A 27041-nucleotide genomic window follows, 5' to 3' on the forward strand; every position below is an offset into this window, starting at 1 on the left:
GTACCTGTGAATCCAGTAAGAAGGCTTCATCTATTCATCTATGCTTCATCTATTCATGAACGGAAGGGCAGAGAGCTATTGTCCTATCCAGGAGTCCCTCTCCAGTGCCAGTGGACTGCAGCAAGAATTGGGCTAGGGAATATTTCATTTTCTCTGTCCATCAGATGTAGGAGCCTGGATTTCAAATAACTAGTTCTTACCTTGAACACTAATTTTGGTTTCAATTTCTGTGTCAGGCACCTTGTCATCTAATTTATTGGCTTTGACCAATTGTTCCTGTGTTCCACCTGAAAAATGAAAAAGAAAATGAGGGAAATTATAGGAACAGAAAAATACCACATTCCACATTAAGTACCTCTTTGGCATTGTTTCTAATAATCAATTATAAATGGAATTCAACACCGTTATCTTAATAAGCACTTAACAGGAAGGAATATAATTGTCTGTGAGCACATAACTTTTGAAAAATAAAATAACTTTTATTTGAAATTGTCATGGTAAAAAGATCCTCTCTTTTCTCTGGAAACAATAAAGCAAGCGGGTGAAAGGACTGTGACATCCCCAGGACTTAGTAAAAGGTATAATGGGAATTAATGAGAGTTACTCACCAACTCCTTTTGTACTTGGGTCTAGTTCAATAACAGTCACAATATCTTTCCGCATCCCTTCAGGCTGTTATAGAAAAAGATACCAGAACAATCCTTTATGAGAGTCTATTTTTACAAATAAAAATATGCACGACAGCAACAAATACTTCAAAACAGCAATTACAAAATACAAAGACTCCCCTGTAGCATCTCTTAGAAATATAGTAAAATATTCAGTAATAGAATTGTAGCTTGGATGCACAATAGAAAAAGAATTAGGTCAGCCTCATATCTTCTTAATAGCCAAATCAGCATGGCCCTCTACTGAAGATTAATTTCTATTTATCCACCAGTCCACAATTGGGTCTTAATAGATCCTTGCCCCTCAGAAATCCCTGAGCTTCCTTATCTCAGATTAAAGGGTGGGGGGACAAGAATGTCTCTGACCACTCAAGATGTTCTTGCTTATTCTGACTCCCATGCTTTCTTCTTGCCCAATAACAGCTGCTGTGTGTTGTGTGCATAGCCTGCCTCTCACAGAGTGATATTCCATATATCTGATGAAGTTTAGACAATAAAAGCATCTCCAGTCTTTGTTCCAAGGCTGATGTAAGTTTTGTTGCAGAAGAGTAATACTCCCCGTCCAATTAGATTTGCCCTGGTGCTGTTTGGATTTACTCTACCTTGGGTGACTTCCAGATAAATTAGCCTTGCCTGTGATGATTGTGAATTCTGGGATTTGTTTTGGAATCTGTTAGTAAACTGGGGAAAGCTATGTTAGACAGAACTTTTAATTCCTGGGGTTTCTTGTACTGGCTAAGATATTTTTAATCCTCTGATAAGAGTCCCAAAGGACTCTTACCAGAGGACTCTTAGCAGGTCCCACATCCATGTGCCTAGAAATATCTAAATAACAGGAAGCATCATCCAAAAGGATTTTTCTCCAAAAGTCACAGAAATTCATGGGGGTTCTGATTTTCTCCTATTTTTCTTTAAAATTTATTTTATTATTATTACTATCATTATGAAATACAATCCTATGCCAACCTACTCTACTGTGCAACTTTAAATACTGTTTGCATCCTGGGTATTAAATAGTGCTGTTATCTTACAGTAGTATTCCTGGGGGTCAAACATTCATGCCATTGCTTTATTTATCTAATAAAAATCAGCGCTTACTGACTGGACATTTTAATGCTTTAACTTCTTTTAGGTTGCTCGACTTTGGTCATAACAAAGAATGTATTCATATGTGCTTTTATAATCTCAATATGCAGCCCTACTTCTATTCATTTTACTTATTCAGTCTTTCCCAACTTGATACCTTCCAGATATGTTGGATAACATTCCAATTATCCCCAATTACCCTATCAATATCCATATATATCCTTCTAAAAATGCTTTTGATGATTTGTAATGATCCAAACAGCCAAGGGTTTAGGAAAGAAGGGTTTTCGAGATTCTATCCATAAAGCTGCCTGTTTGCTAATCACAGTCAACTTGGTTTTAGAACATCTGCCAAACTTCCTTGGATAAAGAAATGCATGAATGCCTTCCTGTGGTCAAATAACAAATTACAGGTACAGTTAGTCTTTGACTTACAATCACAGTTGAGCCCAAAATTTCTGTTGCTAAGTGAGACATTTGATAAGTGAGGTTTGCCCCATTTTACGCCCTTTCTTGCCACAGTTGCTAAGTGAATCGCTGTACTTGCTAATTTAGTAAAACAGTTTTTAAGTGAATCTGGCTTCCCCATTGTCTTTGCTTGTCAGAAAGTTACAAAAGGTGATCACATGACCCCAAGGACACTTCACCCTTCATAAATATGAGTCAGGTGCCAGGTATCTGAATTCTGATCATGTGCCCATGGGGATACTGCAATGTTTGTAAATATGAAAAACGGCCATAAATCACTTTCTTCAGTACCATTGTAACTTCTGTCACCAAACAAACTGTTGAAAGTCGTGGACTACCTGTACCAGAAACTAGCAGATTGCTACTTGCAACACTAATGGCAGCTAGCCTTGTACTGCATTTTTATTATACTCAGCCTTCAACATGAATTATTTTTGAATGGGATCAACTGCACTCACTTCCTAGTTGTTGGCAATTATTTTCACATCTGTTTGCAACCACTGGTCTCCAATCTTCTGCTCCCAAACTTCATTTTGAAAAGCACCCTCCTGCACACTGTTGTTAATCTTGTTCTTATTAGCTGTGGCCTATCCATACAGATCCAGCTTGGGTTATTGTGCAGAGATGTGTTTGAATGGCTTCTATTTCTATGTTTTAAAATGGCTGGCTTGATATTTTTCTTGTCAGAATTCAATAGTGTTATTAAATTTGTTCGAATTTGTGGTGGGCAAGCATTTTAAGGGCTAAGACAAAGATGTCATCCCATTCCAGTCTAAGGAGAGGAGGGAAACGCATGCCTACCCTGGCAATACCACAGTGCCTTGCCATACAGAACTCTTAAATTAATCTGGCTAGTCACCCCACATACCTTTTTTTTCTTTTTGGCAATATTGCTATTCTTAGCCCTTGGTCTCACACCCATCCACCTGCCCACCTACCAAATCACACCACTGAGGTATAAAGGGTAATTGTTTCATGTGGCAGAGATTTTTTTGTATTGCAGTTGGAGGAGGGATTGGGAGGAGGAAAGACTGGACCAAAAGAATCTTAGCTGCAACAGTGAATATATTTGCTTTGCATGAAAGAACTCCCCAAGCAGTGAGGTCTGCCCCATTTCCCCATTTTCAAACCAACCAAATTTTGCTAGGGGAAGATTCTAGGAGTTTTCAAGGACAATCAGAACAATAGGACAGTCCAAGATGGATAACAAATTAGACCATTTTAGCCACCATGGTAGACATGCCATTTTGTGTAAAGTTTTGAGACCAAAATGCCTTTCTGTTGCAATGAAGCTAGAGGGTGCGTTCATTAATAAAATTAATGTAACCTCTGGTTACAGCCTCTCTTTCTCCAGAAGCCATGAGGTAATCCCACTTGTTACTTACTACAACTTTCAGCTTCTTCTTCACACCATCTGATGCCAACTGTCCCCGGACACTTGCTCTGACCTCAACATCATGCAATCCTTGCTGTAATGGGACTATGACAAATGGTACTGCCCTGGAGGACAGGGCTTTAATCATGAACTGCTCTCGGTATCGTTGTGTTTCTGTGGAAACACTGCAGAAGGCTGGGTTGTGTAACAGTTCCACTCGCACCTAGTGGGGATGAGAAAAGCAGATGAGCCATGAGGCTGCTTTGGCTGTGAGAATCATTTAAAATCCAGCTCTTCCATAGATGACACAAACACATTCCCCACTGAGTCTATTCCTGCATCAGCAAGTCATTGTGATACATGGAATGACATGTAGAAGAGGGGCACACATACATCATATCATGCAATTTATTCTTCAGTTCACTTCTTCATGGACTGGTAGAAAAGAGGATTGTGGGAAAATTCAATGCATCAGAGTATTCATGCAAATAAGGCCACCCAAATATTAAGCCTAACAAGAGCACTTCTCAATAGAAAACACAAAGGGAGCAGAGATGATGATCTAAACCAGTGTTTTTAAACTGTGATCTGAGGAGCCATGGGGGTCATCTTCTAAAACCCTCACAGGGGCCCACAATATCAAAATTATTTGCCAGGTAGTAAAGGTATTTGCAAACATTTAAAAGAATGTTACTCTTCTTGGTATTATTTTTATTTGTTAAAATGCCATTTTTTTCCAAGAAAAATATTCTATTGGTTAATATGTGATGGGTTTAATGTTTTTTTTATGATTCAGTAAATAAATACCTGTGTTTCCCCCAAAATAAGACTGGGTCTTATATTTTATTTTGGAACAAAACCCCATTAGGTCTTATTTTGGGGAGGGATGTCTTGTTTTATGGCTGGCCCACTCCCTCCCACCATCTGTTTGCCTGCGGCTGCAACGGCTTGCAGAGCTTTCCAGGGCAGATGCATTTTTCGCCTGGATGGAGAAATGATGGAGACTGGAAGCTTCATCTACTTGCAAATGGGGCACTTTGAAATGGAGTGATTAGCTCCATTTCAAAACACCCCATTTGTAAGCAGATGAAGCTTCCAGTCTCCTTTACTTCTCCATCCGGGTAAAAAGTGTTTGCACGGCTATGGCATGCTTGGAAATGGAGTGATTGGCAACACGTCTGGATTGCCTGCATCCCCCCTCCTCTGCCTCCACCTTTGGACTTACCTGTGCTACGCCAAGGAGCCGGCAGGCTGTGGCTGCTGCTGAACACTGTCAGCACCCACGTACTCGCCACTTCTTGTGCTGACCACGCCCATTCCCCCCAGGCTTATTTTTGGGGTAGGACTTATATTAGGCCCACCCCAAAAATAAGGATAGGGCTTATTTTCAGAGTGGGTCTTATTTTCGGGGAAACACATTATTAAAATGCATCCATTTTAATTTTTAGTATCATAAAGATTGAGAAATATAGCTCATACAAATAAAAGATCTTTGGGGGGGCTTCCATAATTTCCTAAAGGGGGAAGGGGTCCTGAAAGCAAAAGGTTTAAGCAACTCTGATCCAAACAGCCTTTGCAAACAACCATTGCCTCCATCACTGGCACTTTTTTATTGGTCAGAAAATGCTGTGTCTTAGAGTTGGAAATACATAAACTCTGGCTGTCAAAGAATTGATAGCAACACAAGTCATGAACATTTCCTAATTTCTAAACTCCCCACTCTTGTCACAGTCCCAAAACTTACATAAATATCATCTTCAGCGTAGTTGTACAGAATAGCTCGAATCTCCACCTGCTCATTCTTCACTACTGAATACGGCAGTCGAAGATCAATGAAGAAATCCTTCATGACTGTTATTTCATAAGGTTCAGCCACACAGATCCCTGCAAGGAAGGCCAATGACAAAGCCCCCACCCCAAAATGATAATTTTACTTCAATTCTTAGGTGCTTTTCATATCTACCAATTTTAGCTCTATCGTTCATAATTCTTTACCTTTTGTGGGTGTAATGCTCACAGCCAGCACCTCCCAGGTTGTGATGGAATCCCTCAGGTAAAAAGACAGTGTCTTGCTTGAAATCCTAGGGAGAAAATGAAATATGTTATATCAGTGCTTCCCAACCTGTGGTCCATGGATCCCTAGCTTGAAGAAATGTTATGATTTAAATCTTGAGTTATGTCTTGGGGGGTCTGTGGCCATGGTCCATGGCCACAAAAGGTATTTAAAGGGGGCCGTGGTGAAGAAAAGATGAGAACTGCTGTATTACATCATTCCTGTGCAGAGCTATTATGGTGTGCATTTGGAAGCTAATATTAGATAGACAAATCCTAGATCTACCAATCATACAGCCTCCTTCCTTCCCAAAAGAGCTGAGAATCAGTGGGAAACACAAAGGAGTTCCAAATGGAAGTTGTCGTCAGCTACTTCTCACATTAAATTCTAAGTTTACAACAGGGGGGGTTAAAAATAAAATACTCATTGAAAGCAATCTACAGTAATATTGAAAATAGATATGATAATACAATTTGATTGCTGCTGGATAAATAATCCCCAACTACCTATTCATAACTTTGAAATCAAATTCAAGGTGACCGTCACATTTTCTTTATCTTCAAGATTCTACTAATAGCTTCCAAAGATGCCCTGGGATGGGAAATGAGGCAGAACAAACCAGTCTAGTCCAAGTGGCAAGAGCTGAAAAGCTTTCTCTGCAACTACCATTTCCTGGTCCTTCTACTGTCTTCCATGTAGGAGACTCCAAGGGGAAAGATGCGTTATTGTTGCTAATGGTGTCCTTCATCATGAAGTGTTCTGAGGTGTGGAAAACAGCATATGCCAATGCATATCTCTATTTGGTTGAAACTACTGGTTTTTCCCCCAGAGGACCTAGGAAAGTTTGGGGAAATCCCTTATTTTTTAAGAGTCTGTCCTAGTGGCAAAGAGATAGTTGAAAATGCAATCCATGTATTGATGTATTGCTGATTTTATAAAAGCACATTTTCATGTCTTAAATTCCCTTATTAAGTAAATTTCTGGGTAATTCAGATTTATTTTATGGACAATGTGCTAAAATTTTATCATTTTTTGTAAAACTCACTGTAATAAATCATATTGATTAATTAGTGTTGCACTTTTTATGTTGTAAGTTTTAGTGTCTACCTTTTTAAAAAATTGAATTCTTGTTGTTAACCATAATAAAGAACAGACTGCCAAGTTGCCACCATAGAAACGAGCAAAAGCTTTTCTCTTCTAAAGGAGGTGAAAAATAAACTTTACTCAGGACTTTATCTGATGACTTTCCTCTTGGAAGAGACACCATCCCCATTCCTGTATAAATTTTGCAATCATTAGATTTTCCTTTCAACTGAAAAGTGGGCTAATATAAATAGCTGAACTCCAGTACCCTTGATTGTTGGGTGCTGCATCCAGTTGCTCCGTTAGCCACAGCCAACTCTCAGGAAAATCAGTTCTCGAGATGATGTTATCTTCTCCAAAGAATTCATCTTCAAAATCACCTGGAAAACAGGATGAATGATGGAATAAGATATTGTTTTTTTAACAATACTTTATTAAATAACCCACAGTTAACTAGATTCACATATTGCAGTAAACTATAAATTGTCTTTACAAAACCCAAAATACTAAGCCAAATCCAAAATATTATGTAAAATGGTTTCCTAGGATTTGCGAACATTTACAGATAATTCATCCCATCTTTTGCACAGATTGCACTCCAAATCACAAACTTGTTAAAACCAGAGGGGGGGGATAAGCCAAAGCCCAGTCAACTGTTAAAATGGACAGGAGAGTGTCAAGCAGCCTTTGAGAAACTTAAGAGACTTTTTTCTATGGAACTGGTTTTGAGACATCTGGACCCAGAACAGCCATTTATAATTCAAACGGATACTAGTGATGTGGCTGTGGGAACAGTTTTACTACAGAGAAATAAGGAAGGACAATTACAACCTTGTGCTTACACTTCTAGAAAATTATCAGACTGAGCAGAGGTGGGCAGCTTGGGAGAAGGAGGCATATGTGGTACGATAGGCTCTCCTTACTTGGAGGCATTTCCTAGAGGGGAGTAAAATACTGTTTCAACTATGGACTGATCATAAGAATCTTGAAGCTATGAAAACCCCCAGGAAGCTCTCCCCTAAACAAGCAAGATGGTTCGAACATTTCCATGGTTTTGATTTCACTATTCATTACCTCCCTGGGGCAAAGAATCTTTTAACTGATGCATTATCCAGGTTACCAAAATATAACAGTAAAAAAGCAGAGGTGACTAAACCATTTTTACATCCTCATCAATTAGCAGCCCCTGTAACTACCAGACCCTAGTCAAAACCTGTGGCTCCCATCGGAAAGACTTTGTTGCAGGATTTTAAAACTGCATTACAGTCCGATAAGTGGTTTCTAAATCACAATAACCTGTGTGTATTAAAAGATAGATTAGCATGGATTGGAGAAAAACTTTATATCCCAGCACCTTTAAGGCTTAAAACAATACAAGCAGGACATGACTCAAAAACTACTGGACATTTTGGATTTGTAAAGACCTTACATCTCATTAAAAGGCAATTTTGGTGGCCTGCATTGAAAAAGGATATAGAAAGCTACGTCGCCAGCTGCCCCACATGTGCAGCGGCTAAACAGCGGCAAGGGAAATCTGCAGAACTGCTTCAACCGGTAGCCAGTCTGTCAGCGCCCTGGAGAGAGATGTCTATGGATTTTATTGTGGAATTGCCTGAGAATGCTGGAAACACTGTAATTTGAGTTGTAACAGATTTGTTCTCTAGACAAGTTCATTTCATTCCATGCCCCAAGATCCCAACTGCAAAAACTTTAGCTAAATTCTTTGTGCAAAGCATATATCACTTTCATGGGGCCTCACAACATATTATTTCAGCAAAGGGGCTCAATTCACCTCTAAGTTCTGGAAAGCTTTTCTGGACTTGATGGGTTCTACTCAAGAGTTATCATCTTCACATCATGCTCAAATGAATGGGGGACAGAGACACTGAACTCAGTTCTAGAACAATACCTGAGATGTTACATTAATTATCAGCAGGACAATCAGTCTGACCTGTTACCTGGCTTATAATAATGCTGTGTACTCCAGTACAGGTTTCACTCCGTTTCAAGTAGCTAATGGTCAAACATTTGTGGCCATGCATGAACTCCCTACCAAGGAGCCAGAAATCCCTACCTTGCAAGAATGATTAAACAGTTACAAAATACCTGGCCAGTAGTCAGGAAAGCTCTGGATGAAGCCAGAGAAGCCTATAAGATTCAACCCGATAAACGGAGGTGGAGCAAAAAACATCTAAAGTTGGAAATACTACCTCTCCATGTAGTATTTTCAGTCTTTACAACCTTCTAATAAGTTAGGCCCTAAATTTGTAGAACCTTTCCCTATCAAATGCATCATCAATCCTGTGACGGTTGAATTTGGCTTGCCAAAGAACTTACAGAAAATCCACCCTGTTTTCCACTGCAGTTTGCTCAAACCGGAGATCACTTCTAATCTTAGACCTCCTGCACCTCAGGCACCCACAACTATCATGGATGAAGGTGAACAACACTTTGAGATTAAGGACATGTTGGACTCTCGAATACACCATGGGGTGACACAATACTTAGTAGCTTGGAAGAATCTTCCTTCTGCCCAGAATGAGTGGCTGTAACAGAAACATTTATTTATTTATTTATTTATTTATTTATTTATTTATTTATTTATTTATTTATTTATTTAGATTTATATACCGCCCTTTCCCGAAGCACTCAGGGCGGTTTACAGGGTATTTAAAAGAAAATCCAAACAAAAGTTAAAACAATTAAAAAAGATTAAATGAAACCCTGAGAGAAAATAAAAACCCCAGTTAAAATTAAAAATTAAAAATTCTCAGCCTGGGCCAGAGAGCTCGAAGATCCAGGTCTTCAGGTCCCGGCAGAATGAACGGAGGTCGGGGGCAGTCCTAAGCTCCGCGGGCAGCTGGTTCCAAAGGGCAGGCACGCCCACTGAGAAGGCCCTATCCCTGGGTGTTACCCGCTGGCAATCTTTAACTGGCGGCACCCTAAGAAGACCCTCCCTGTGGGAGCGTGCTGGACGAAGGGAGCTTGATGCTGGCAGCAGGTGTTCCCTCAGATATCCCAGACCCTCGCCATTTAGGGCTTTATAGGTCATCACCAGCACCTTGAATCTCACCCGAAGGGCAACCGGAAGCCAATGCAGCTCGCGGAGTAGAGGTGTTACATGGGAGTATCGGGGGACCCCCATCACGACTCGCGCGGCCGCATTCTGCACCAGCTGAAGCCTCCGGGTGGTCCTCAAGGGCAGCCCCATGTAGAGCGCGTTGCAGTAGTCTAAACGGGAGGTCACGAGTGCATGAGTGACTGTGCGTAGAGCATCTCGGTCCAGATAGGGTCGCAACTGGCACACCAGGTGAACCTGGGCAAAAGCCCCCCTGTTCACGGCTCCTATATGATCTTCAAAATTGAGCCGTGAATCCAGGAGGACACCCAGGTTGCGAGCCCAATCAACGGGGGGTAACACCTCACCCCCCATCGTTAGAGATGGAATAGTCTGGTTGACACAAGATGCCGGGATGCACAGCCACTCAGTCTTGGCAGGATTGAGATGAAGCTTGTTTCTCCCCATCCAGACCCGGACCACTTCCAGGCAACGGGCCATCACGGTGAGGGCATCTCTGGGTTGGTTCGGGGTGGAGAAAAAAAGTTGGGTATCATCAGCGATGATACCCCACCCCAAAACCACGAATGATCTCGCCCAGCGGCTTCATATAGATGTTGAACAGGAGGGGCGAGAGAACCGACTCCTGAGGAACTCCACAAACAAGAGGCCTCGGGGCAGACCTCTGCCCTCCCGTCAACACCGACTGCGAGCGGCCCAGAAGATAGGAGGAGAACCACCGCAAAACAGTGCCTTCCACTCCCAACCCCCTGAGACGCCGCAGTAGGATACCATGGTCGATGGTATCGAAAGCCGCTGAGAGATCTAATAAGACTAGGACAGAGGAACAACCCCTGTCCCAAGCCCACCAGAGATCATTCACCAGCACGACCAATGCCGTCTCCATGCTGTGCCCAGGCCTGAAACCCGATTGGTACGGGTCCAGATAATCAGCTTCATCTAGGAACAGATGAAGCTGATGCGCCACCACACTCTCAACAACCTTCGCCAGAAAGCGAAGGTTGGAGACCAGACGATAGTTATTTAAAACAGCTGGGTCCAGGGCAGGCTTCTTGAGGAGGGGTCTCACCACTGCCTCCTTCAGGGAGGTGGGGAAGACACCCTCCTTCAAGGAAGCAGTTATTACTGCCTGGAACCAGCCTCGTGTCTCCTCCCGAGCCACATAAACCAGCCAGGAGGGGCACGGGTCCAACAAACAGGTGGTGGAGCTCAGCCTCCTCCTCATCCTGTCAACATCATCAGGGGAAACAGGATCGAACTCAGTCCAGATAACATGCTCAAGACCGTCCGATTCCTCCACGTCGGACTCCGTCCAGTCAGAGTCCAACCCAGCCCAGATCTGAGCGATTTTGTCCGTCAGATGATGACTAAACTCCTCGGCCCGCCCCTGCAAGGGATCCTCCCTCACCTCCTGGTTAAGAAGGGAGCGAGTCACCCTGAACAGGGCGGCCGGGCAATTATCTGCGGACGCGATGAGGGCAGCGAAGTAATTAGCCTTCGCTGTCCTCATCGCCACAAGATAAGATCTTATAAAGATTCTTAACTGCAATCGGTCAGATTCGGATCGGGTGGATCTCCAACAGCTCTCTAGACCCCGTCTCCGACGCTTCATCTCCCGGAGCTCCACAGAAAACCATGGAGCCCAACGGAATCTGCGCTGGGTCAGGGGTCGCAAGGGTACAACACAGTCGAGTGCCTCATGTTAGAGCTCCTAAACTTATAAGACCCTTCCATTCTCAATATCCCGATAAACCTAATTGATATGCCTGTATTGTTTGTTCCACTTCCCTTTTTGTCTTTTGGGTGGATTTCTTGTTCTTCTAGGGGGGCTGTATGTCAGCTCCCCAAAACCTTGCATATATATTCTTGCGCTTTTGTTTCGGGGCCTGCCATTCTACTGGAGGGAGGTGGGATATTTGTTTTCACTTGGAATAACTTTTGCTTTCTACTTTTCCTCTGCCACCTCTATCCATTTGAGAAAGGAATGTGTCTCCCTTATCAGGGAGATGATTACAGAGAAACTAAACTGGAGAAGACCTTGAAATACACGCCAACTGTGCCAGTCACTCGCACATCATGCCACCTGTGGATTGGCTGAATTTCAAATGGACATTACGACTCTGGTGGGAGGAGGAATATTGCTGGTTTAACTATATGTTTGAGCGGGATTTTCCCCAGATCTTGCCTTGAATTCCCTACTGTCATTAACCCCTAATAAATTTCCTTTTGAGACAATGCCTGTTTCAAGAGTTCTGCTTTCTTGGGTGGTTAGCTGAGGTGGGTCCTTATAACAGGAATTAATAATTGTTTCCATAGCCACCTATTTCTCCCATTTTTATTTTATACTCTCTGTTAGATTAATATCTATACATAAAATAAAATTAAGAAAATTAACTTCACTGATCCAACTAGAATAACATCAAAGAAGACTACCATCAAAGAAAGATCTGTACAGCTACCACTTTCACTCAACAAGCCCTCCAAATCATTTTTCACGAACAGCTTTCTTCAACTGCTGAGACCTCCCCAAACCTGCTGGTGCTTTAGCTGAACCTAAAGGTCAGCAATGTTTTTTTAAAAAGTGGTGGGTTGCTATGAGAGGAAGCAGCAGATTCCTGGGTCCGCTCAATTAAAAACAGTGATTTAATGAGAGAATGTCTCTGCACTAGATAGACCTAACCTAGATGGGGACTGAGAGAGCCCAGGGACTGGGAGGCTGGATGTGATGTGATTCCCGTGAGTGAGGCCTCACTCCACCCAACCTCTAATGTTCCTCCTGCATTTTCAGGGCTGCATTTGGCACTAAAGCTGAGCTATAAATTACTGACAATGACATCTAAATACATACTAATAACAATATATTCCAAATGGTTTCCAAGCTTTGGAGATGCTGTTATGCGCTACATTTTCTAGGTATTGTGGATTGAATGTTCCTTTCTTTCAATAAACCCAGAACCAGCGACTTACTTCTTGCCAGAAGCAACTCGTCCTCTCGTTTGTTTTCATCACGGATCCCTTTGATGTAGTGACAGCATTCAAGGAAGGCAGCCTTACAAGCATCTCCCTCCTGGATGTATTTTTCACGCTTTTCGCAAGTGTACCCCATGGGGTTCTCATGCATGCCGTCTTCGCAGCATTTACGCAGGGCTTGGTCCTGAAACTCTGCCACTAAAATATGCAAAATTTGTGAAACATTAGACAATCCTATTTCTCATAGTTATATGCATAAAGAGAAACAAGAGAAAATGAATATCTAAATAAACTATTCAAATAAGTTAGTTGATAAACAAACAGCAAAAGTAATTGTAATGGAGACTATTTGTAAAGGTAAAGGTTCCCCTGCACATGCGTGCTAGTCGTTTCCGACTCTAGGGGCCGGTGCTCATCTCCGTTTCAAAGCCGAAGAGCCAGCACTTGTCCAAGGATGTCTCCATGGTCATGTGGCCGGCATGACTAGACACCAAAGGCTCACGGAACACTGTTACCTTCCCACCATAGTGGTCCCTATTTTTCTACCGTATTTTCCGGCGTATAAGACGACTGGGCATATAAGACGACCCCCTACATTTCCTGTTAAATTATAGGGTTTCGGCTATACTCGCCATATAAGACTACCCCTCTTCCAACGCACACCAAATAAAAATTAAAAAACATCAGATTTGATTTTAATATGGTAATTTTAATTCAAATGCTTATAACATGCAGGTGCTTAGTAGGAAAACTGTCACTTATAAACATAAGGCTGTTTGTCATCAAACATGTAAACATAAAACAGTGCAAGTGGATTAAACTATAACAATAATAATAATAATAATAATAATAATAATAATAATAATAATAATAATAATAATAATAATAATAATAATAATAATAATAAGAAGAAGAAGAAGAAGAAGAAGAAGAAGAAGAAGAAGAAGAAGAAGAAGAAGAAGAAGAAGAAGAAGAAGTTGGAGGGGACCTTGGAGGTCATCTAGTCCAACCCCCTGCTAAGGCAGGAAACCCTATACCATTTCAGGCAAATGGCTGTCCAGTCTCTTCTTAAAAACCTCCAGTGTTGGAGCATTCACCACTTCTGGAGGCAGGTTGTTCCACTGGTTAATTGTTCTAACTGTCAGGAAGTTTCTCCTTAGTTCTAGGTTGCTTCTCTCCTTGACTAGTTTCCATCCATTGCTTCTTGTCCTGCTTTCAGGTGCTTTGGAGAATAGCTTGGCTCCCTCTGCTTTGTGGCAGCCCCTGAGATATTGGGTCACTGCTATCATGTCACCCCTCACCCTTTTCTTCGTTAAACTACACATACCCAATTCCAGCAACTGTTCCCTATTTTCCTAATTCACTTTTTCACATTTCCTAATTTACTCTAAAGCTTTCCCTGCACAGAGCCTTACGTAAAACCAGCTGCCTGCAATTAGTGCAGGTTCGCATCCCACCAGGCTCAAGGTTAACTCAGCTTTCCATCCTTCCAAGGTAGGTAAAATGAGGACCCAGATTGTTGGGGGCAATAAGCTGACTTTGTAATACTGCTGCTTGGCGGGGAGGTGAAAGCCCTAATAAACAGGCATATACACAGAATGAAGGCTATTGCTAAGCACATTGATTTGTGCTTTAAATTGTAAGCCACCCTGAGTCTTCGGAGAAGGGCAGGATATAAATGGGATTTTTAAAAAAAAGACCAAATGGGAGATCCGCTCCAGGTTTTCCAGCCAGCCCGCCCAGTTCCTGAGTCAAATGTGTCCTTAGAGCTAAGCCGCTGCTCTGGCTGCTGCCTTCCCCACCTGCCTTTCAAGTTGGGATATACTACAGCTGCTCTTCAACTTTAGAAGGAAAGACGCCCAGACCCCAGCCTGTAAAAAATCACAGACTGCAGCTTCTTCTCCAATTGGTCCCACTTTCCCTGCGCAGACTAAATGGGAGATCCGCTCCAGGTTTTCCAGCCAGCCCTGTCCCTAAATTTTCAGCACCCGGCGTATAAGACGACCCCTGACTTTTGAGAAGATTTTCATGGGTTAAAAAGTAGTCTTATATGCCGGAAACTATGGTACTTGCATTTTTACGTGCTTTCAAACTGCTAGGTTGGCAGAAGCTGGGATGAGTAACAGGTGCTCACTCTGTTACGTGGCACTCGGGATTCGACCCGCCAAACTGCCAACCTTCTGATCGACAAGCTCAGCGTCCTAACCCACTGAGCCACCACGTCCCTACATTATACGGAGAACTTCAATATAAAAAAGGCACAAGACACGGATGCCCACTATCCCCATTGCTATTCATACTAATGTTAGAAGTTCTCAACAGAAACGTTAGACAAGATCCAGAAATTAAAGGAACGAAGATAAAGGACGAAAGTTACAAACTACAAGCATTTGCAGATGACTTAGTATTTATTCTAGAAGAACTGTTGAATACCATATGCAAACTACTGAAAAAGATAGGAGAATCTGGAGAAATAGCAGGACTGAAAATAAACAGAGAAAAAACTAGTTATAGTTAAAAATTTGGATGTGTGACAGATAAGCAAAAAAACACAATTGTCAGAAAAAATAGATTTACAAATAGTTAAGAAAGTGAAATGTCTAGGAATACACCTAACAGCAAGATGTGCAACAATAAAAGAAGATAATTATATAAAATTATTAAATCAAAAACTGAAAAATCTACAATTATCAGTGCTAGGAAGAATAGCGTCTGTGAAAATACATATTCTACCAAAACCTCTTTTTTATTTCAAACAATAAAAATAGGAAAAAATTTTTTGACAATTTGAATAGACCCATCTTCAAATTTATTTAGCAAGGAAAAAAAGCCAGAATCAAATTGAAAATGCTACAAGAAACTAATGAAAATAAAGGATGTGGACAGATTGGATCTTATACTACTAAGTATGTGCTATAACATGGCTAAAAGAATAGATAAACCTCAGAAATAAAAGGTTATTATATTTAGAAGGACATGACTTATAACGTGGGTGGCATGCATTCTTATGGTATCAAAATAATAAAATTCATACATATTTCCAAAATCACTACATAGGAAATGCATTGTTATCTGTATGGGAAAAGATAAAACCTAAAATTTACATGAAAATCCCAGAATGGTTATCAACGATGGAACCTTTCACACATCCAAATTTAGTTAAATTTGAAAAAACTTTAACATATAAGGATATTCTAAATACAGATGGGAAATTAAAATCTAAACAAGAGCTAGAAGACCAAGGCATTGACATATCACGGTGGCCCCAATTGCAAATGGAATCGAGGTATGACAAAGATGTTAAAGCGTAAGGCTTTTACAAAGATCAAACATTGTTTGATCAGGTGTTGTTGACTTCTGATGAAAAAATGATTAAACATTTTTATAATTTTCTGTTGAACTTAAAAATGGAAGACGAACAAGTGAAAGAAACAATGATTATATGGGCAAAAAACTTTGGGCATTACATAGAATTAGAGAAATGGCAAGATCTGTGAGAAAGAAATTACAAACTGACAATGGCTAATTCATATAATCTTTATGACTAGGTAAAATTAATCCAGACAACACATTGTTTATTAAGCACAAATAAATTGTAATGATAGAAAACTAATAAAATACTTTTTTTTAAAAAGTTAGTTGTTTATCTTGTCTCAGACAGCTGCTAGGAACAGTTGGACATTCTTTGACTTTTCACTACTTTAGTTAGTAGGGATTGTCATTTTCATAAGATTGCTTAAGACTGTAGTTTTGCCAGAACATTCAAACTTATGCTCTGTTTTTGAAAATCAATCAAATGTTGCAGTGTATCTCTAACCCCCAAATGGAGCATTCTAGGTGCCATATGCTAACAGGCAGCTTGAGTAGGCCATCATCAGCTCCTGAAGAAAATGTGCGCTTTAAATCACATAAAGACCCTTTTCTTTAATTTTCCCTCTTCTTTCCACCAAGGCACCCTGCAACCTTGCATATGGAGTCCAAATCCTTTCAGTTTTCCAAGAATCCTGACAATTCCTGAGTATGCTCCTTGTTAGGTCAGTTGAGAAAGGGAAGGGATTAGTGTGTGCTTGAGGAAATTAAATTTCTAGCTAAGTGGCATGGCCAGCTTCTCATGGTCCTGGTTGTTTTGTACTGACCCTGGGCAATGTCTTCCATGCTCAGGGCTCACCTTGAATGAACATTTATTATCAAAGTACAACATGTGTACAGTGAGATTGGTGAGCCTCCCTCCGTGCCCCCCTCACAACTCGCAGTGACAACAAACCCACCATCTTGTTATACCCTGTGAGCTAATTGGACTTTGAATGGCATGCAGGGAGTGGGGGTGGGGACATGCTCCTAAAAACTACCTGGTAACCAAGGTGAAATCCAATTCATTTCACTTGGTTTGTATTTCAATGTAATTAAAATTAAAAATACAATTATTTTAAAGAAATGTTTTCAACAAAATTCCCCTCCTTGCATAACAGGTAGAATAATAGACAAAGAATTTTTGGAGGTTTTCAGTGATTACCACACATCCCCAAGGCTTCTATGAACTGAAGAAATTTCTTTGGCCACTAAATTCACAGGTAGTTCACTGATCCTCTAGGTACAGCCAAATGTTTGTTTTGTCAATTTTTAATATAATGCAAATAATTAATTCCATCACCAGAGCAGGGGATGCAGAATTTTCAATATATTTTTTCTCTATTTTAAATGTGGTCCTTTTAATTGCATTTATTAATCCATGTTCTGTGTTTTAAGGCTTTGGGGCATGGATGTCTTTAGGGAGGGAATGACTGCAGCCCCATACAAATAAAAAGGGGCAGAGCATTGATTGTCCATTTGGAACTGCCATGTTGGTACACAGGCATCCCCACAGATGTTCCTGCTTTGGGGGCTGCTTGTAGTTCACTGGCCATTGCTCACTTCCTCCTCACTAAGAACAATTCTTGATCAGTGCTGCCATCCAAGAAGCAACGCTTAAAACTTTTCTGTGTAAAACGTAGCTTTTTAGCTGGAACCAGTTATATTCTACATTAAAATAGTGGTCCGTTTAAGTACCCCCCACCCACCCACTGCTCTCAGAATTCAAGCACTCAAAGTTATTGATAAGATAAGAATGATCCTATTTAATAGAGGTTGTTAACTTTCTACCATTTTGCTTGAGAAAGAAGAGAAAGAGGGGTAGTCTTCCTCTGTTCCTTTATCCATTTCCCAATTGATTCAATAAATGCAAATGGACTGCAGTTTTATTCTGTTACCAGAAACTTCATTATGGGTCACATACCTTTGCTTGCCTTGCTGTCAAGCAGCACAACAGAGCGGCGACGCCTCCGATTTGCAGGCTGAGGACACTTTGCATCTGAACCAGGCAGGGGAGAAGAGGTAGGAACAATTATTCTTTAAAGTAAGAAGATAACGTTCAGCGCTAATTCCTGTGGCGATTAGCTTTACAAATGGGCTTACAGTAAGGGAGTCAGGGAGTTCTGCTGCCTTCTGTGGGACTTCCTCCCATTTAATACAGGCTGGAAATGCAATCTGAAGCCTCAATTATAGATTATTGTGTTATTTGGATCTATCATCTATATCTAATAGACCCAAAGCAGCTCACGGAAAGTTCACTTTAGTGCTGGGAAGCTGCAGTGAGGTGGAAGGCATAACTCAGCTCTTCATTGGGCCTGAGCTGAAAGGCTCACAGTGGAAGAAGTCAAAGAGCATCTCCAGCTGTTTCATGTTTTACTGGACTCTTTTTTGCCCCTTGAAACACCACAAATGATGGGAAAAAGCAGGAAAATACCAGCGGAAGATGAGAGTGGACCCCTCCTAAAACTGTAGGAATAAAGTAGGATGCCTGCACTATAACTCTCTCTTCTAGAACCACCGTTAGAAACAGCGATCTGGAATTTGTCCTACTATTTGAGTAATCACTTGGTGGAAGACGCTGGAACCGTTGCATGCAGTTCAAGAACCCAAAGGCCAATATTCTGCGCTTGAGATGCTGAAACATACTTTTCAGGTGCGAGGAAAAAAGAATCCTTAGAGGAGTGGGACATTTTAGCAAAAGAGAAACATAAAAGGAACGTGTGCTAATTGGCATGTGAAAAAGACAACCTTGAAGTGCCTGGTTCTCAGTAAGCCTGACCAAGGTTTCTATGGCAACCAAACTGATCTGTTTCTTTTATTAAGACAATCATTCTTTCTTGAATGTAGAAATAATATGGGGTTTGGTAATTATGAATATTTATGCATACATCATCTATTACTTCTGCATATGTATGACTCTTATCATTTTCTCTTCCTTTCTGAAATGTATAAATAGGAGTGAATCCTTTTGTCTGCTGGAGTTCCTCCTACTCTTTTCTGGAGAAAGTTCCTCCAGTGCACACTGATAACAATACATTTTGCTTGCTTGCTTATTTGTTTGTTTGTTTAATTTCTAAACTGCCCATCTCAACCAAGTAACTTGATTATTTGCTTTGGCCCTTGTGTTTTGATTCCCACATGATGCCAAATGCTCTTCTCTTGGCTTCTAAAAGAAAACCTCTGCCATCTCCCAGATGTTAGCATCCATCCCCAAAATACCTGATCTCTGTTTGGTGTTGAGACTAGTGCTGGTTATCAGGGCCAGTCCAGCATCTTCAAACACACCCAGATTATTCTGGCCGCTGCCAGCTGTACAGCCAAAGTCACTCTTCTCTATTGTGTCCCATATCTAGTGCACATCATAGAAAAAAATGTTCCTCTTCAGTATTGTAATTTGGAAAAGTCTTGAAAGGTGAATTCTTATAAGTCAAGGAATTTCTGGCCTTACCTTAGTTTGGCTAATCTTGTATTTATCATTCAGAACATATACTGCTTTGTCCACAGCCACAAGACCGACCCGAGCACCTGGATCCCCTTCCAATTTGATTTTCATGGCAGCTCCTGGCTTTTGTATCCGATTATCTCTGGAAGATGCTCCTTTCACAATCAACTATTTAAACAAAACAAAGAATAGTTCAGTACTTTAACAGACATAAAAATTGCCAGTTCAAGGAAAAATAGTTGGCTTTCTCTATCCAAACTGAAAGAAATGTTTTGGGGAAAATACTATTAAAATGCTTTAAAATAAGTTTATGCACTTCTGATGCAGCTCTAATAAGGGGGTTTGCATCATTGCTAAGAGAGCCACTGGGAAGACTGACTTACCGTTCCCATGCAGGTATCCTTCACATCCACCCAGACAGAGTCTGCCACAATTTCACTGTTCCCCACTTGGTAGTAAGCCACAAAACGGAAGGAAGGGATGAGGTCTGGAGTGATACGCAGAGTCATGGTCACCAGATTCTGCCCAGCTCCCCTGGGTTGCCTGCCAGCCTTGAAGATCTTCCCTTTGGTCAAGATCTGAGGGTGAACAAATACTGATTAATGGAATGGTTAGCAATGATAGGTTAAGCCAGTGGCTTCAAGGCTACAATAAAAAATAAAAGCAACTCCTGGATTTTTTTCCAGGTCTGTAATACTTACGAGGTATGTGAAATATTGGATCTTGTTCACCGAATCTGGATTGCCCCTCACATTGAAACTGACAGGTAAGTTATCTCCAGGCTTAATCTCTGTAGAAGTAATGGCTATATGAAGATAGTTTGCAGATCCTCCCTGAGTTTGGTAGGCTGTGGCTGTCATGGACTTTGTTGCCTGGCGTTCTCTTGGGAGTTCTCTATGGTTGGTTTTAACCTAAGCAGGGTAAATATGGAGCATTAACCTAATCAGGAAGCAACTACAACTCCTTTTAAGGCTGGCACTTAATGACATCCACATGAAGGCTCTTGAAAGAATACAATAATGGCTAGAAAGGAACTGGCTAGCATCCTGTTTCGATAAAAAAAAATCTGAGATCCTGTTATATGATCTGCATCTTTAGGGGAAAAAGGAGCTCCGTGTCACTATGAGTGTAACAATTGCTATATTGTAATGGGATGTGGAGAGAGGGCGTAGCTATTGAATAAAACAAAATTGCAAAGTGAGTTGCAGCCTGAGGGTTAGATAGGATGGTGAGCTACGGAAAAAGCAAATGCCAAACCAAATCAGGGACTTGCAAAAACCATTGTTCCTGTGAAAGAGTATCACCACTTCTTAATACTGAGAAATACTGAGAAAAGGGAGAAAATGACTTTCTTTTCAGTGGTATTTATCCATGGGATCTGTTGTCTATTTGACTACCCTTAAAAAACAAACTTTACCCAGTGCATTAGGAGCTGCCTAAGGCCATTTATTCCCCCACCTTTCTTTCTCTTTATAGATATCACCAGATCACACAATATACCACGATCAATTGACTTTTACATTATCTAGTGATCCTTGTAAAAAGAAAAGAAGATGAAGAAAAGTTGTCATTATATTACACTCAACCCGACAGCAATAGTCCTAAATATACAGATATCAACCTAGATACAATTATCTCCTTTACACTAACAGGCATACATAATGTATTCATGTCCATTCCTAGCCAAGATGACTCTCCAGTCACACAATGTGCATAGAGGCTTCACAGCGTATACTTTCTTGCTTTGTCTTTCATACCTGTGTGTGCTCTCCTGCAAAAGTGCATAAAAACAGAGTTTGCATCATAGCAAAGACATTTCATCACTTGTTCCCTCTTGAGTAACAGCAGAGTCCTGCTGGCATCCAAGGTGCCATTGTACGGAATTCCACTTGGCGCTCCCAGGAAAAAACTTTAATATTTAAAATTTATGAAATATATGCATATGTCGGCTGGGTAACAAGTGTATGTTCTGTCTCTGCTCTCAGAGTCTGACTGTGCATGTGCAAAGTGGCTGAGCTTATGTTACTGACACTGTATATCCTTCGCTTTCTTCGTAATGGGCAACTGATAAACCTATCTTCATGTTGCTTCATTGAGTGCTGCACAATTTCACACCAGCCTGTGATGGTGAGTCTATGATCTGTATTTACAATATACTGTGAGAACTATTAGGGAGATGTTGTCTTCACCCTCTTTCTCTCACACAAAGCATCCAGACTGAGTTGCCTCTTACTCCTCTGGAATGCACCCCCCCTCCTGGGAATCCACCTCCTTATGACATCCCCTCTCATCAGTGCACTGAGTGGAACTTAACAGAATGTCAGAATGACTTACAGTGATGGATAGACTTTGACTGTTCAGGGGTGTGTTCAGGATGAGCTTAGCAGTCCCATCGCTCAAAGTGGTTCCCTCAGAATGAATGGACTCTGATACCACGGGTACATTCGCAGCTGGTGAGCCATCGGGGTTGGTAACATACACCTAAAACAATCCAGAAGGGGTGATTCAGCATGGAACATGGCAGCTTCCTCCGAATTTAAATCAATTTGTTTGCTTGTTTATCTATTATTTATTTATTGAAAAGATTTATTTGGCTGCCCACCTCACTCACAGAGACTTCAGGCAGTTCACAACTTGATTTACTAAAGCTTTTTGTCACTAAATTCCTGTAAATTCTATGCAGATACATTACAGCAAATCATCCAGTGTACCAATACCAATCAATCAATCAATCCTCTATAGTGGCAACTTAACCCTCCACATGCATCTTGAACAACCAAGTCTGGACAGCTCTTCAGAAGCCCAGTAAGGTGGAGGAAGATATTGCTAATGTGGTTCTTTGACAATTTCTATTACCATCAGTTCATATGGCATTCCTGGCTTGAAGTATTTGGGGGTTTTTGTGAGGTAGATCTGATAGGGAGATGTCACAATATGAATGCCACTTTGCTCAGTCACTACCATATCACTGCCTGCAAAACAAAATGAAGGAATGCAACTTAAAATAGGAAATCAAACTGAGAAATGCAAGAGAATAATCCTGCAAAGATTTTGAAGCACTATTAATTCAAAACCTAATTAAAAACAGTACATTCAGTTTGCAAGTTCTCTCTCTACGTCTTCTCTCTTCCTGTACCTTTTTCTACAAAACATTGTTGCATCATATTATGTGCTGATTGTAAATAGTCTTAAGATGTTGAAGAAAATAACATGGCAAATGATCATTTATACATGGAAAGTTAGCATATTAAAACTTCAGAAGATGTGGGGGATTTATTAATATATTGTTTTATCTGTGGCTTTGCAACTAGATATATCTTGTTTCCCCAAAAATAAGACCCAACCAGAAAATAATAGCATGATACTTCAGGACACTTGTAATATAAGCCCCACCCCCAAAATAAGCCCCAATTAAGATTGTCAGCCATGCTGTATTTCCCCAAATATAAGCCCTAACCGGAAAAATAAGCCCTAATGGGTCTTTTGGATCAAAAATTAACATGAGACTCAGTCTTATTTTTGGGGAAACACAATACTGTTTCCAGTGGTGGGATTCAAATATGTGGACAACCAGTTCTCTGTGTGGATGCTGCTTCTGGAAGTCCATTCTGGGCCTGGGCAACAAAAAATTAGCTACCGGTTGTGGTGCGAACTGGCTGAATTCCACCACTGACTGTTTCCCTTAAAATGCTTCATAACATTTATACAAAAAAACCTGGATGCAATCCAATATGCTTGAAGAAAATTGACAAAAACACTTTTTGGAATGTATTATTTTTTTTATCCTATTTATATCCCGCCCTTCTCCGAAGACTCAGGGCAGCTTATAATCTAAGAAGCACAAATCAATGTGCTTAGCAATAGCCTTCATTCTATGTATATGCCTGCTTATTAGGGCTTTCGGCCCCCTCCAAGTGGCATTTTTACAAAGTCAGCTTATTGCCCCCAACAATCTGGGTCCTCATTTTACCTACCTTGGAAGGATGGAAGGCTGAGTCAACCTTGAGCCTGGTGGGACTCAAACCTGCACTAATTACAGACAGCTGGTGTTACTTAAGGAGGCATTAGCCCACTGCTCCACCAAGGCTCATTATTGAAATTTGGGGAAAGTGATGCGAATTATTAGCACCACAACCTTTCCACTTATGCCCCCAAAAGATGATTTTTTCCCCAGAGAATTTAAAATGTCACTTATGTACAGTATTCTGGTGGTGGTTTGTTTAATTTTCTTTAGTAACTTGCCGTCCCTGATACTTAAAATTGAAATCTGCTAATCTTTGAAAGTGTGGTATGTCAATGCTCAAAGAAGCAATTTACCCTTCTCTTCTCCCTGCTCACCTGAGTCTGTTATCACCGTTACAGAGACATACAGAGTATGCCCAACAAGGTCATTGAGACTTTGAAATCGGCGACTTAGTGTATGTCTTTCTAGTGTTGCTTCCCCATCTCCATCCATAATCTGAAAATAAATGAAAAAACAAGTAAAAATAAGGAAGGAAACCAAGTGGTCTGCCACAATGTAGAGTAAGCAAGGTGACCTTGGAGGAGACATGCGAGCTCTGTGGCCAAAAGCAGAAAGGGGTAAAATATGTTTCAAGTCCAGAACATCCTGATAACATTCAGAAGAGACTCAAGCAGACGCTGCCTTATTCACCGAATTATTGGAAGGAGACGGAATTATAGCACAACCAGACTAGCAAGATTCTGTTAATATAGCCAAAGTAGTTTTAGCCTTCTTCTGGAATTGATTTCATGGTTTGTTCTACATAGCAAATCTGACACACAAGCCCACAGGCACACTCCTATATGCAAACACCACTTTAACAGTTTACCGGAATTCTTCTGAGAGACTCTGGAATACTCTTTTTACTGCCATCTATTTTCACTCCAAAGAGGACAAAGGCCACACCTTCCACTTTCTTTCCATACAAGTATCTGTAATTGCATAATGAAAATAAAGGCCCAATTATATATGTTTGCTTTTACTGCTGATCTTCTTTGACACAAGAGGGGTAACATCAGTGAGGGCATTAACCTATTTCTCACAGCTCCTTATTTCCTCTCAGCTCTACTGATCCAAGCCTTTGTCATTTCTGATGCTAAAGGTGAGCAGGGGAAAACAGAATTTGAGGGGGGAAGGCAGAGAAGAGAAGAGAAGAGAAGAGAAGAGAAGAGAAGAGAAGAGAAGAGAAGAGAAGAGAAGAGAAGAGAAGAGAAGAGAAGAGAAGAGAAGAGTTGGAAGGGACCTTGGAGGTCTTCTAGCCCAACGCCCTGCTTAGGCAGGAAACCCTATACTATTTCAGACAAATGGTTGTCCAGACTCTTCTTAAAAACTTCTAGTGTTGGAGCATTCACAACTTCTGTAGGCAGGTTGTTCCACTAATTGTTCTAACTGCCAGGAAATTTCTCCTTAATTCTAGGTTGCTTCTCTCTTTGATTAATTTCCATCCATTGCTTCTTGTCCTGACAACACTTGAAATATTGGAACACTGCTATCATGTCACCTGTCAGAACCCGGTTGTTGGGAGGGGGGTGATTTCTTTCTTCTTGTGGGTTCTGCCATAACCTCAGGGGGAGGGGGGAACTATGAGCGCTACAATATATCCTCTCTGCCTTCCTCTATCTGCTTGCTCTTTGATCTATTTCCCTTAATGCCTGCCTGGGGTAATGGAATTTGCCTCCGGCCATCTGCCTTATCTCTAGCCATGAAAGAAGAGGTGCAAAGACCTAACAGCCTTATCAACCCCATTCCCATAGCGGATTTACACATGGGGATTGGGCCATTTGAACTGACTGGATGGACTATGGGATACAGTTTACCATTTACTCTTTTAACCTATTGATTCGCACCAGAAACACTCAGATCCTGCCTTCTATTCCTGCTGTCAACTTGTCCTAATAAAAGATCCTTTTTGAATGAAGCTGTTCCAGGAGTTCTGCTTTCTTGGGAAGAAGGATTGAGGCAAGTTCTTACATCACCCCTCATCCTTCTCTTCCTTAAACTAGACATACCCAATTCCAGCAACCGTTCTTTATATGTTTTAGCCTCCAGTCCCCTGCTGAAAAGATCAGTTCTTCACTCATCTGCCTATTGTATTTCCTGATTTCTAAATGTATATGTCATCTGTTTCTTCATTCCAACACTCAAAGTGGCTTGCAAAAATAAAAAGTATGGAATAGAAAACACACCACAATTTAAAGCCTTAGGGTCCTGACACCTTAATACAATTAAAATAAATCATTAAAATAACTGTCTGCTGAAAAATACATATTTGTAATTTCATAAACAATGGGAGAGTGGGATTGGGAGCATTGTTTTTCAGATTATAATTTCCCTGAAAAATGGGTTTGATTACTCTCCCTTTGATCACTGCTATGATGGGCTGCCAGCTTACCCTTGACACTAAAAAGATGCAGTGTTAAAGCTATAAGCGATAGTTGGGTTTGGTATCATAAGCAATCAGACTAATAAACCTAAGTAAAGTCTAGGGTCTATTTTTCAATATTATAAATATTGTATTCCTTAAACAAATTTCAAATAATTGTACTGAGATCAGAACTAGTCACCAAATCATATTTTTCTGACTATTATTACCCAAAGAAAATCCACTTTCATGCAGATGTTACCCAGTGCCAAAATAACTTTCTTTAGCTACTCATAGTTGTAACTATGCACACACCTTGCAGTAATAGACACGTGGAAATTTGTATTGCCATCAATGTAAAAAAACTTCTCTGATGGTTGCAGACGGACTTCAAAACTCGGCAACACTACAGAAAAAGAAACGTAAAAGGGTAGAAGTCTAGCACTGGCAGGTTTTATTTAATATATTTTATTTATTATTTATTTATATCCCACCTTTATTATTTTTATAAGCAACTCAAAGCAGTGAACATATCTAATACTCCTTCCCTCTGCTATTTTATTTATTTATTTATTTGCATCCTACCTTTATTATATTTAGAAATAACTCAAGGCGGTGAACATATCTGACACACTTTCCTCCTCCTATTTTCTCCATAACCGCAACCCTGTGAGGTGGATTGGGCTGAGAGAGAACGACTGACCAAAGTCACCCAGCTGGCTTTCATGGCTAAGACGGTAGTAGAACTCACAGTCTCCTGATTTCTAGGCTGCTACTTTAACCACTGGACCAAATTGGCTTTCATAACTTTCCAGGAAAGATCATAGCAGCCGTTCCCTCTTTTACAAATGACAGGAAAAGGTTTTGGAGATAAAAATGGAAGGGAATCAGAAAATGGATTTGTTGAACAGAAATGATTCTTCTTCTTACCATATTCTCTGACATCAAAAAGTGCAGTATAACTCTCCTCTGGTGAATTTTCAAATTTGGCCACAGCCTTCCATGTCCCAAAACTATAGAAAGAGGATGAAGAGATTTTTCATTGCTTTGGCTTTACAATCGATTTATGACAATAGAGAATACAGAATAACAGAATTGGAAGGG

General features: G+C 40.7%; 1 protein-coding gene across 1 annotated transcript in view; it reads right to left on the minus strand.

The window, feature by feature from the left end:
* Positions 1-27041, minus strand: part of C3 (complement C3) — a 79397-nt gene that overhangs the window by 32781 nt on the left and 19575 nt on the right. The window contains exons 6-23 of the mRNA XM_083353078.1: positions 26868-26950; positions 26253-26343; positions 24405-24507; positions 23911-24031; positions 22429-22544; positions 21907-22053; positions 20274-20483; positions 19956-20150; positions 19579-19740; positions 19350-19479; positions 18055-18129; positions 12780-12980; positions 7002-7113; positions 5593-5678; positions 5342-5481; positions 3608-3820; positions 609-672; positions 201-287 (exon numbers count right to left, since the gene is read on the minus strand). Of these exons, the coding sequence (XP_083209204.1) occupies positions 201-287; positions 609-672; positions 3608-3820; positions 5342-5481; positions 5593-5678; positions 7002-7113; positions 12780-12980; positions 18055-18129; positions 19350-19479; positions 19579-19740; positions 19956-20150; positions 20274-20483; positions 21907-22053; positions 22429-22544; positions 23911-24031; positions 24405-24507; positions 26253-26343; positions 26868-26950 (2336 nt within the window). The remainder of the gene's footprint in view (positions 1-200; positions 288-608; positions 673-3607; positions 3821-5341; positions 5482-5592; positions 5679-7001; positions 7114-12779; positions 12981-18054; positions 18130-19349; positions 19480-19578; positions 19741-19955; positions 20151-20273; positions 20484-21906; positions 22054-22428; positions 22545-23910; positions 24032-24404; positions 24508-26252; positions 26344-26867; positions 26951-27041) is intronic.

Source organism: Vipera ursinii (genome assembly GCF_947247035.1).
Source record: "Vipera ursinii genome assembly, chromosome: 2".
In the NCBI taxonomy this organism is placed as follows: domain Eukaryota; kingdom Metazoa; phylum Chordata; class Lepidosauria; order Squamata; family Viperidae; genus Vipera; species Vipera ursinii.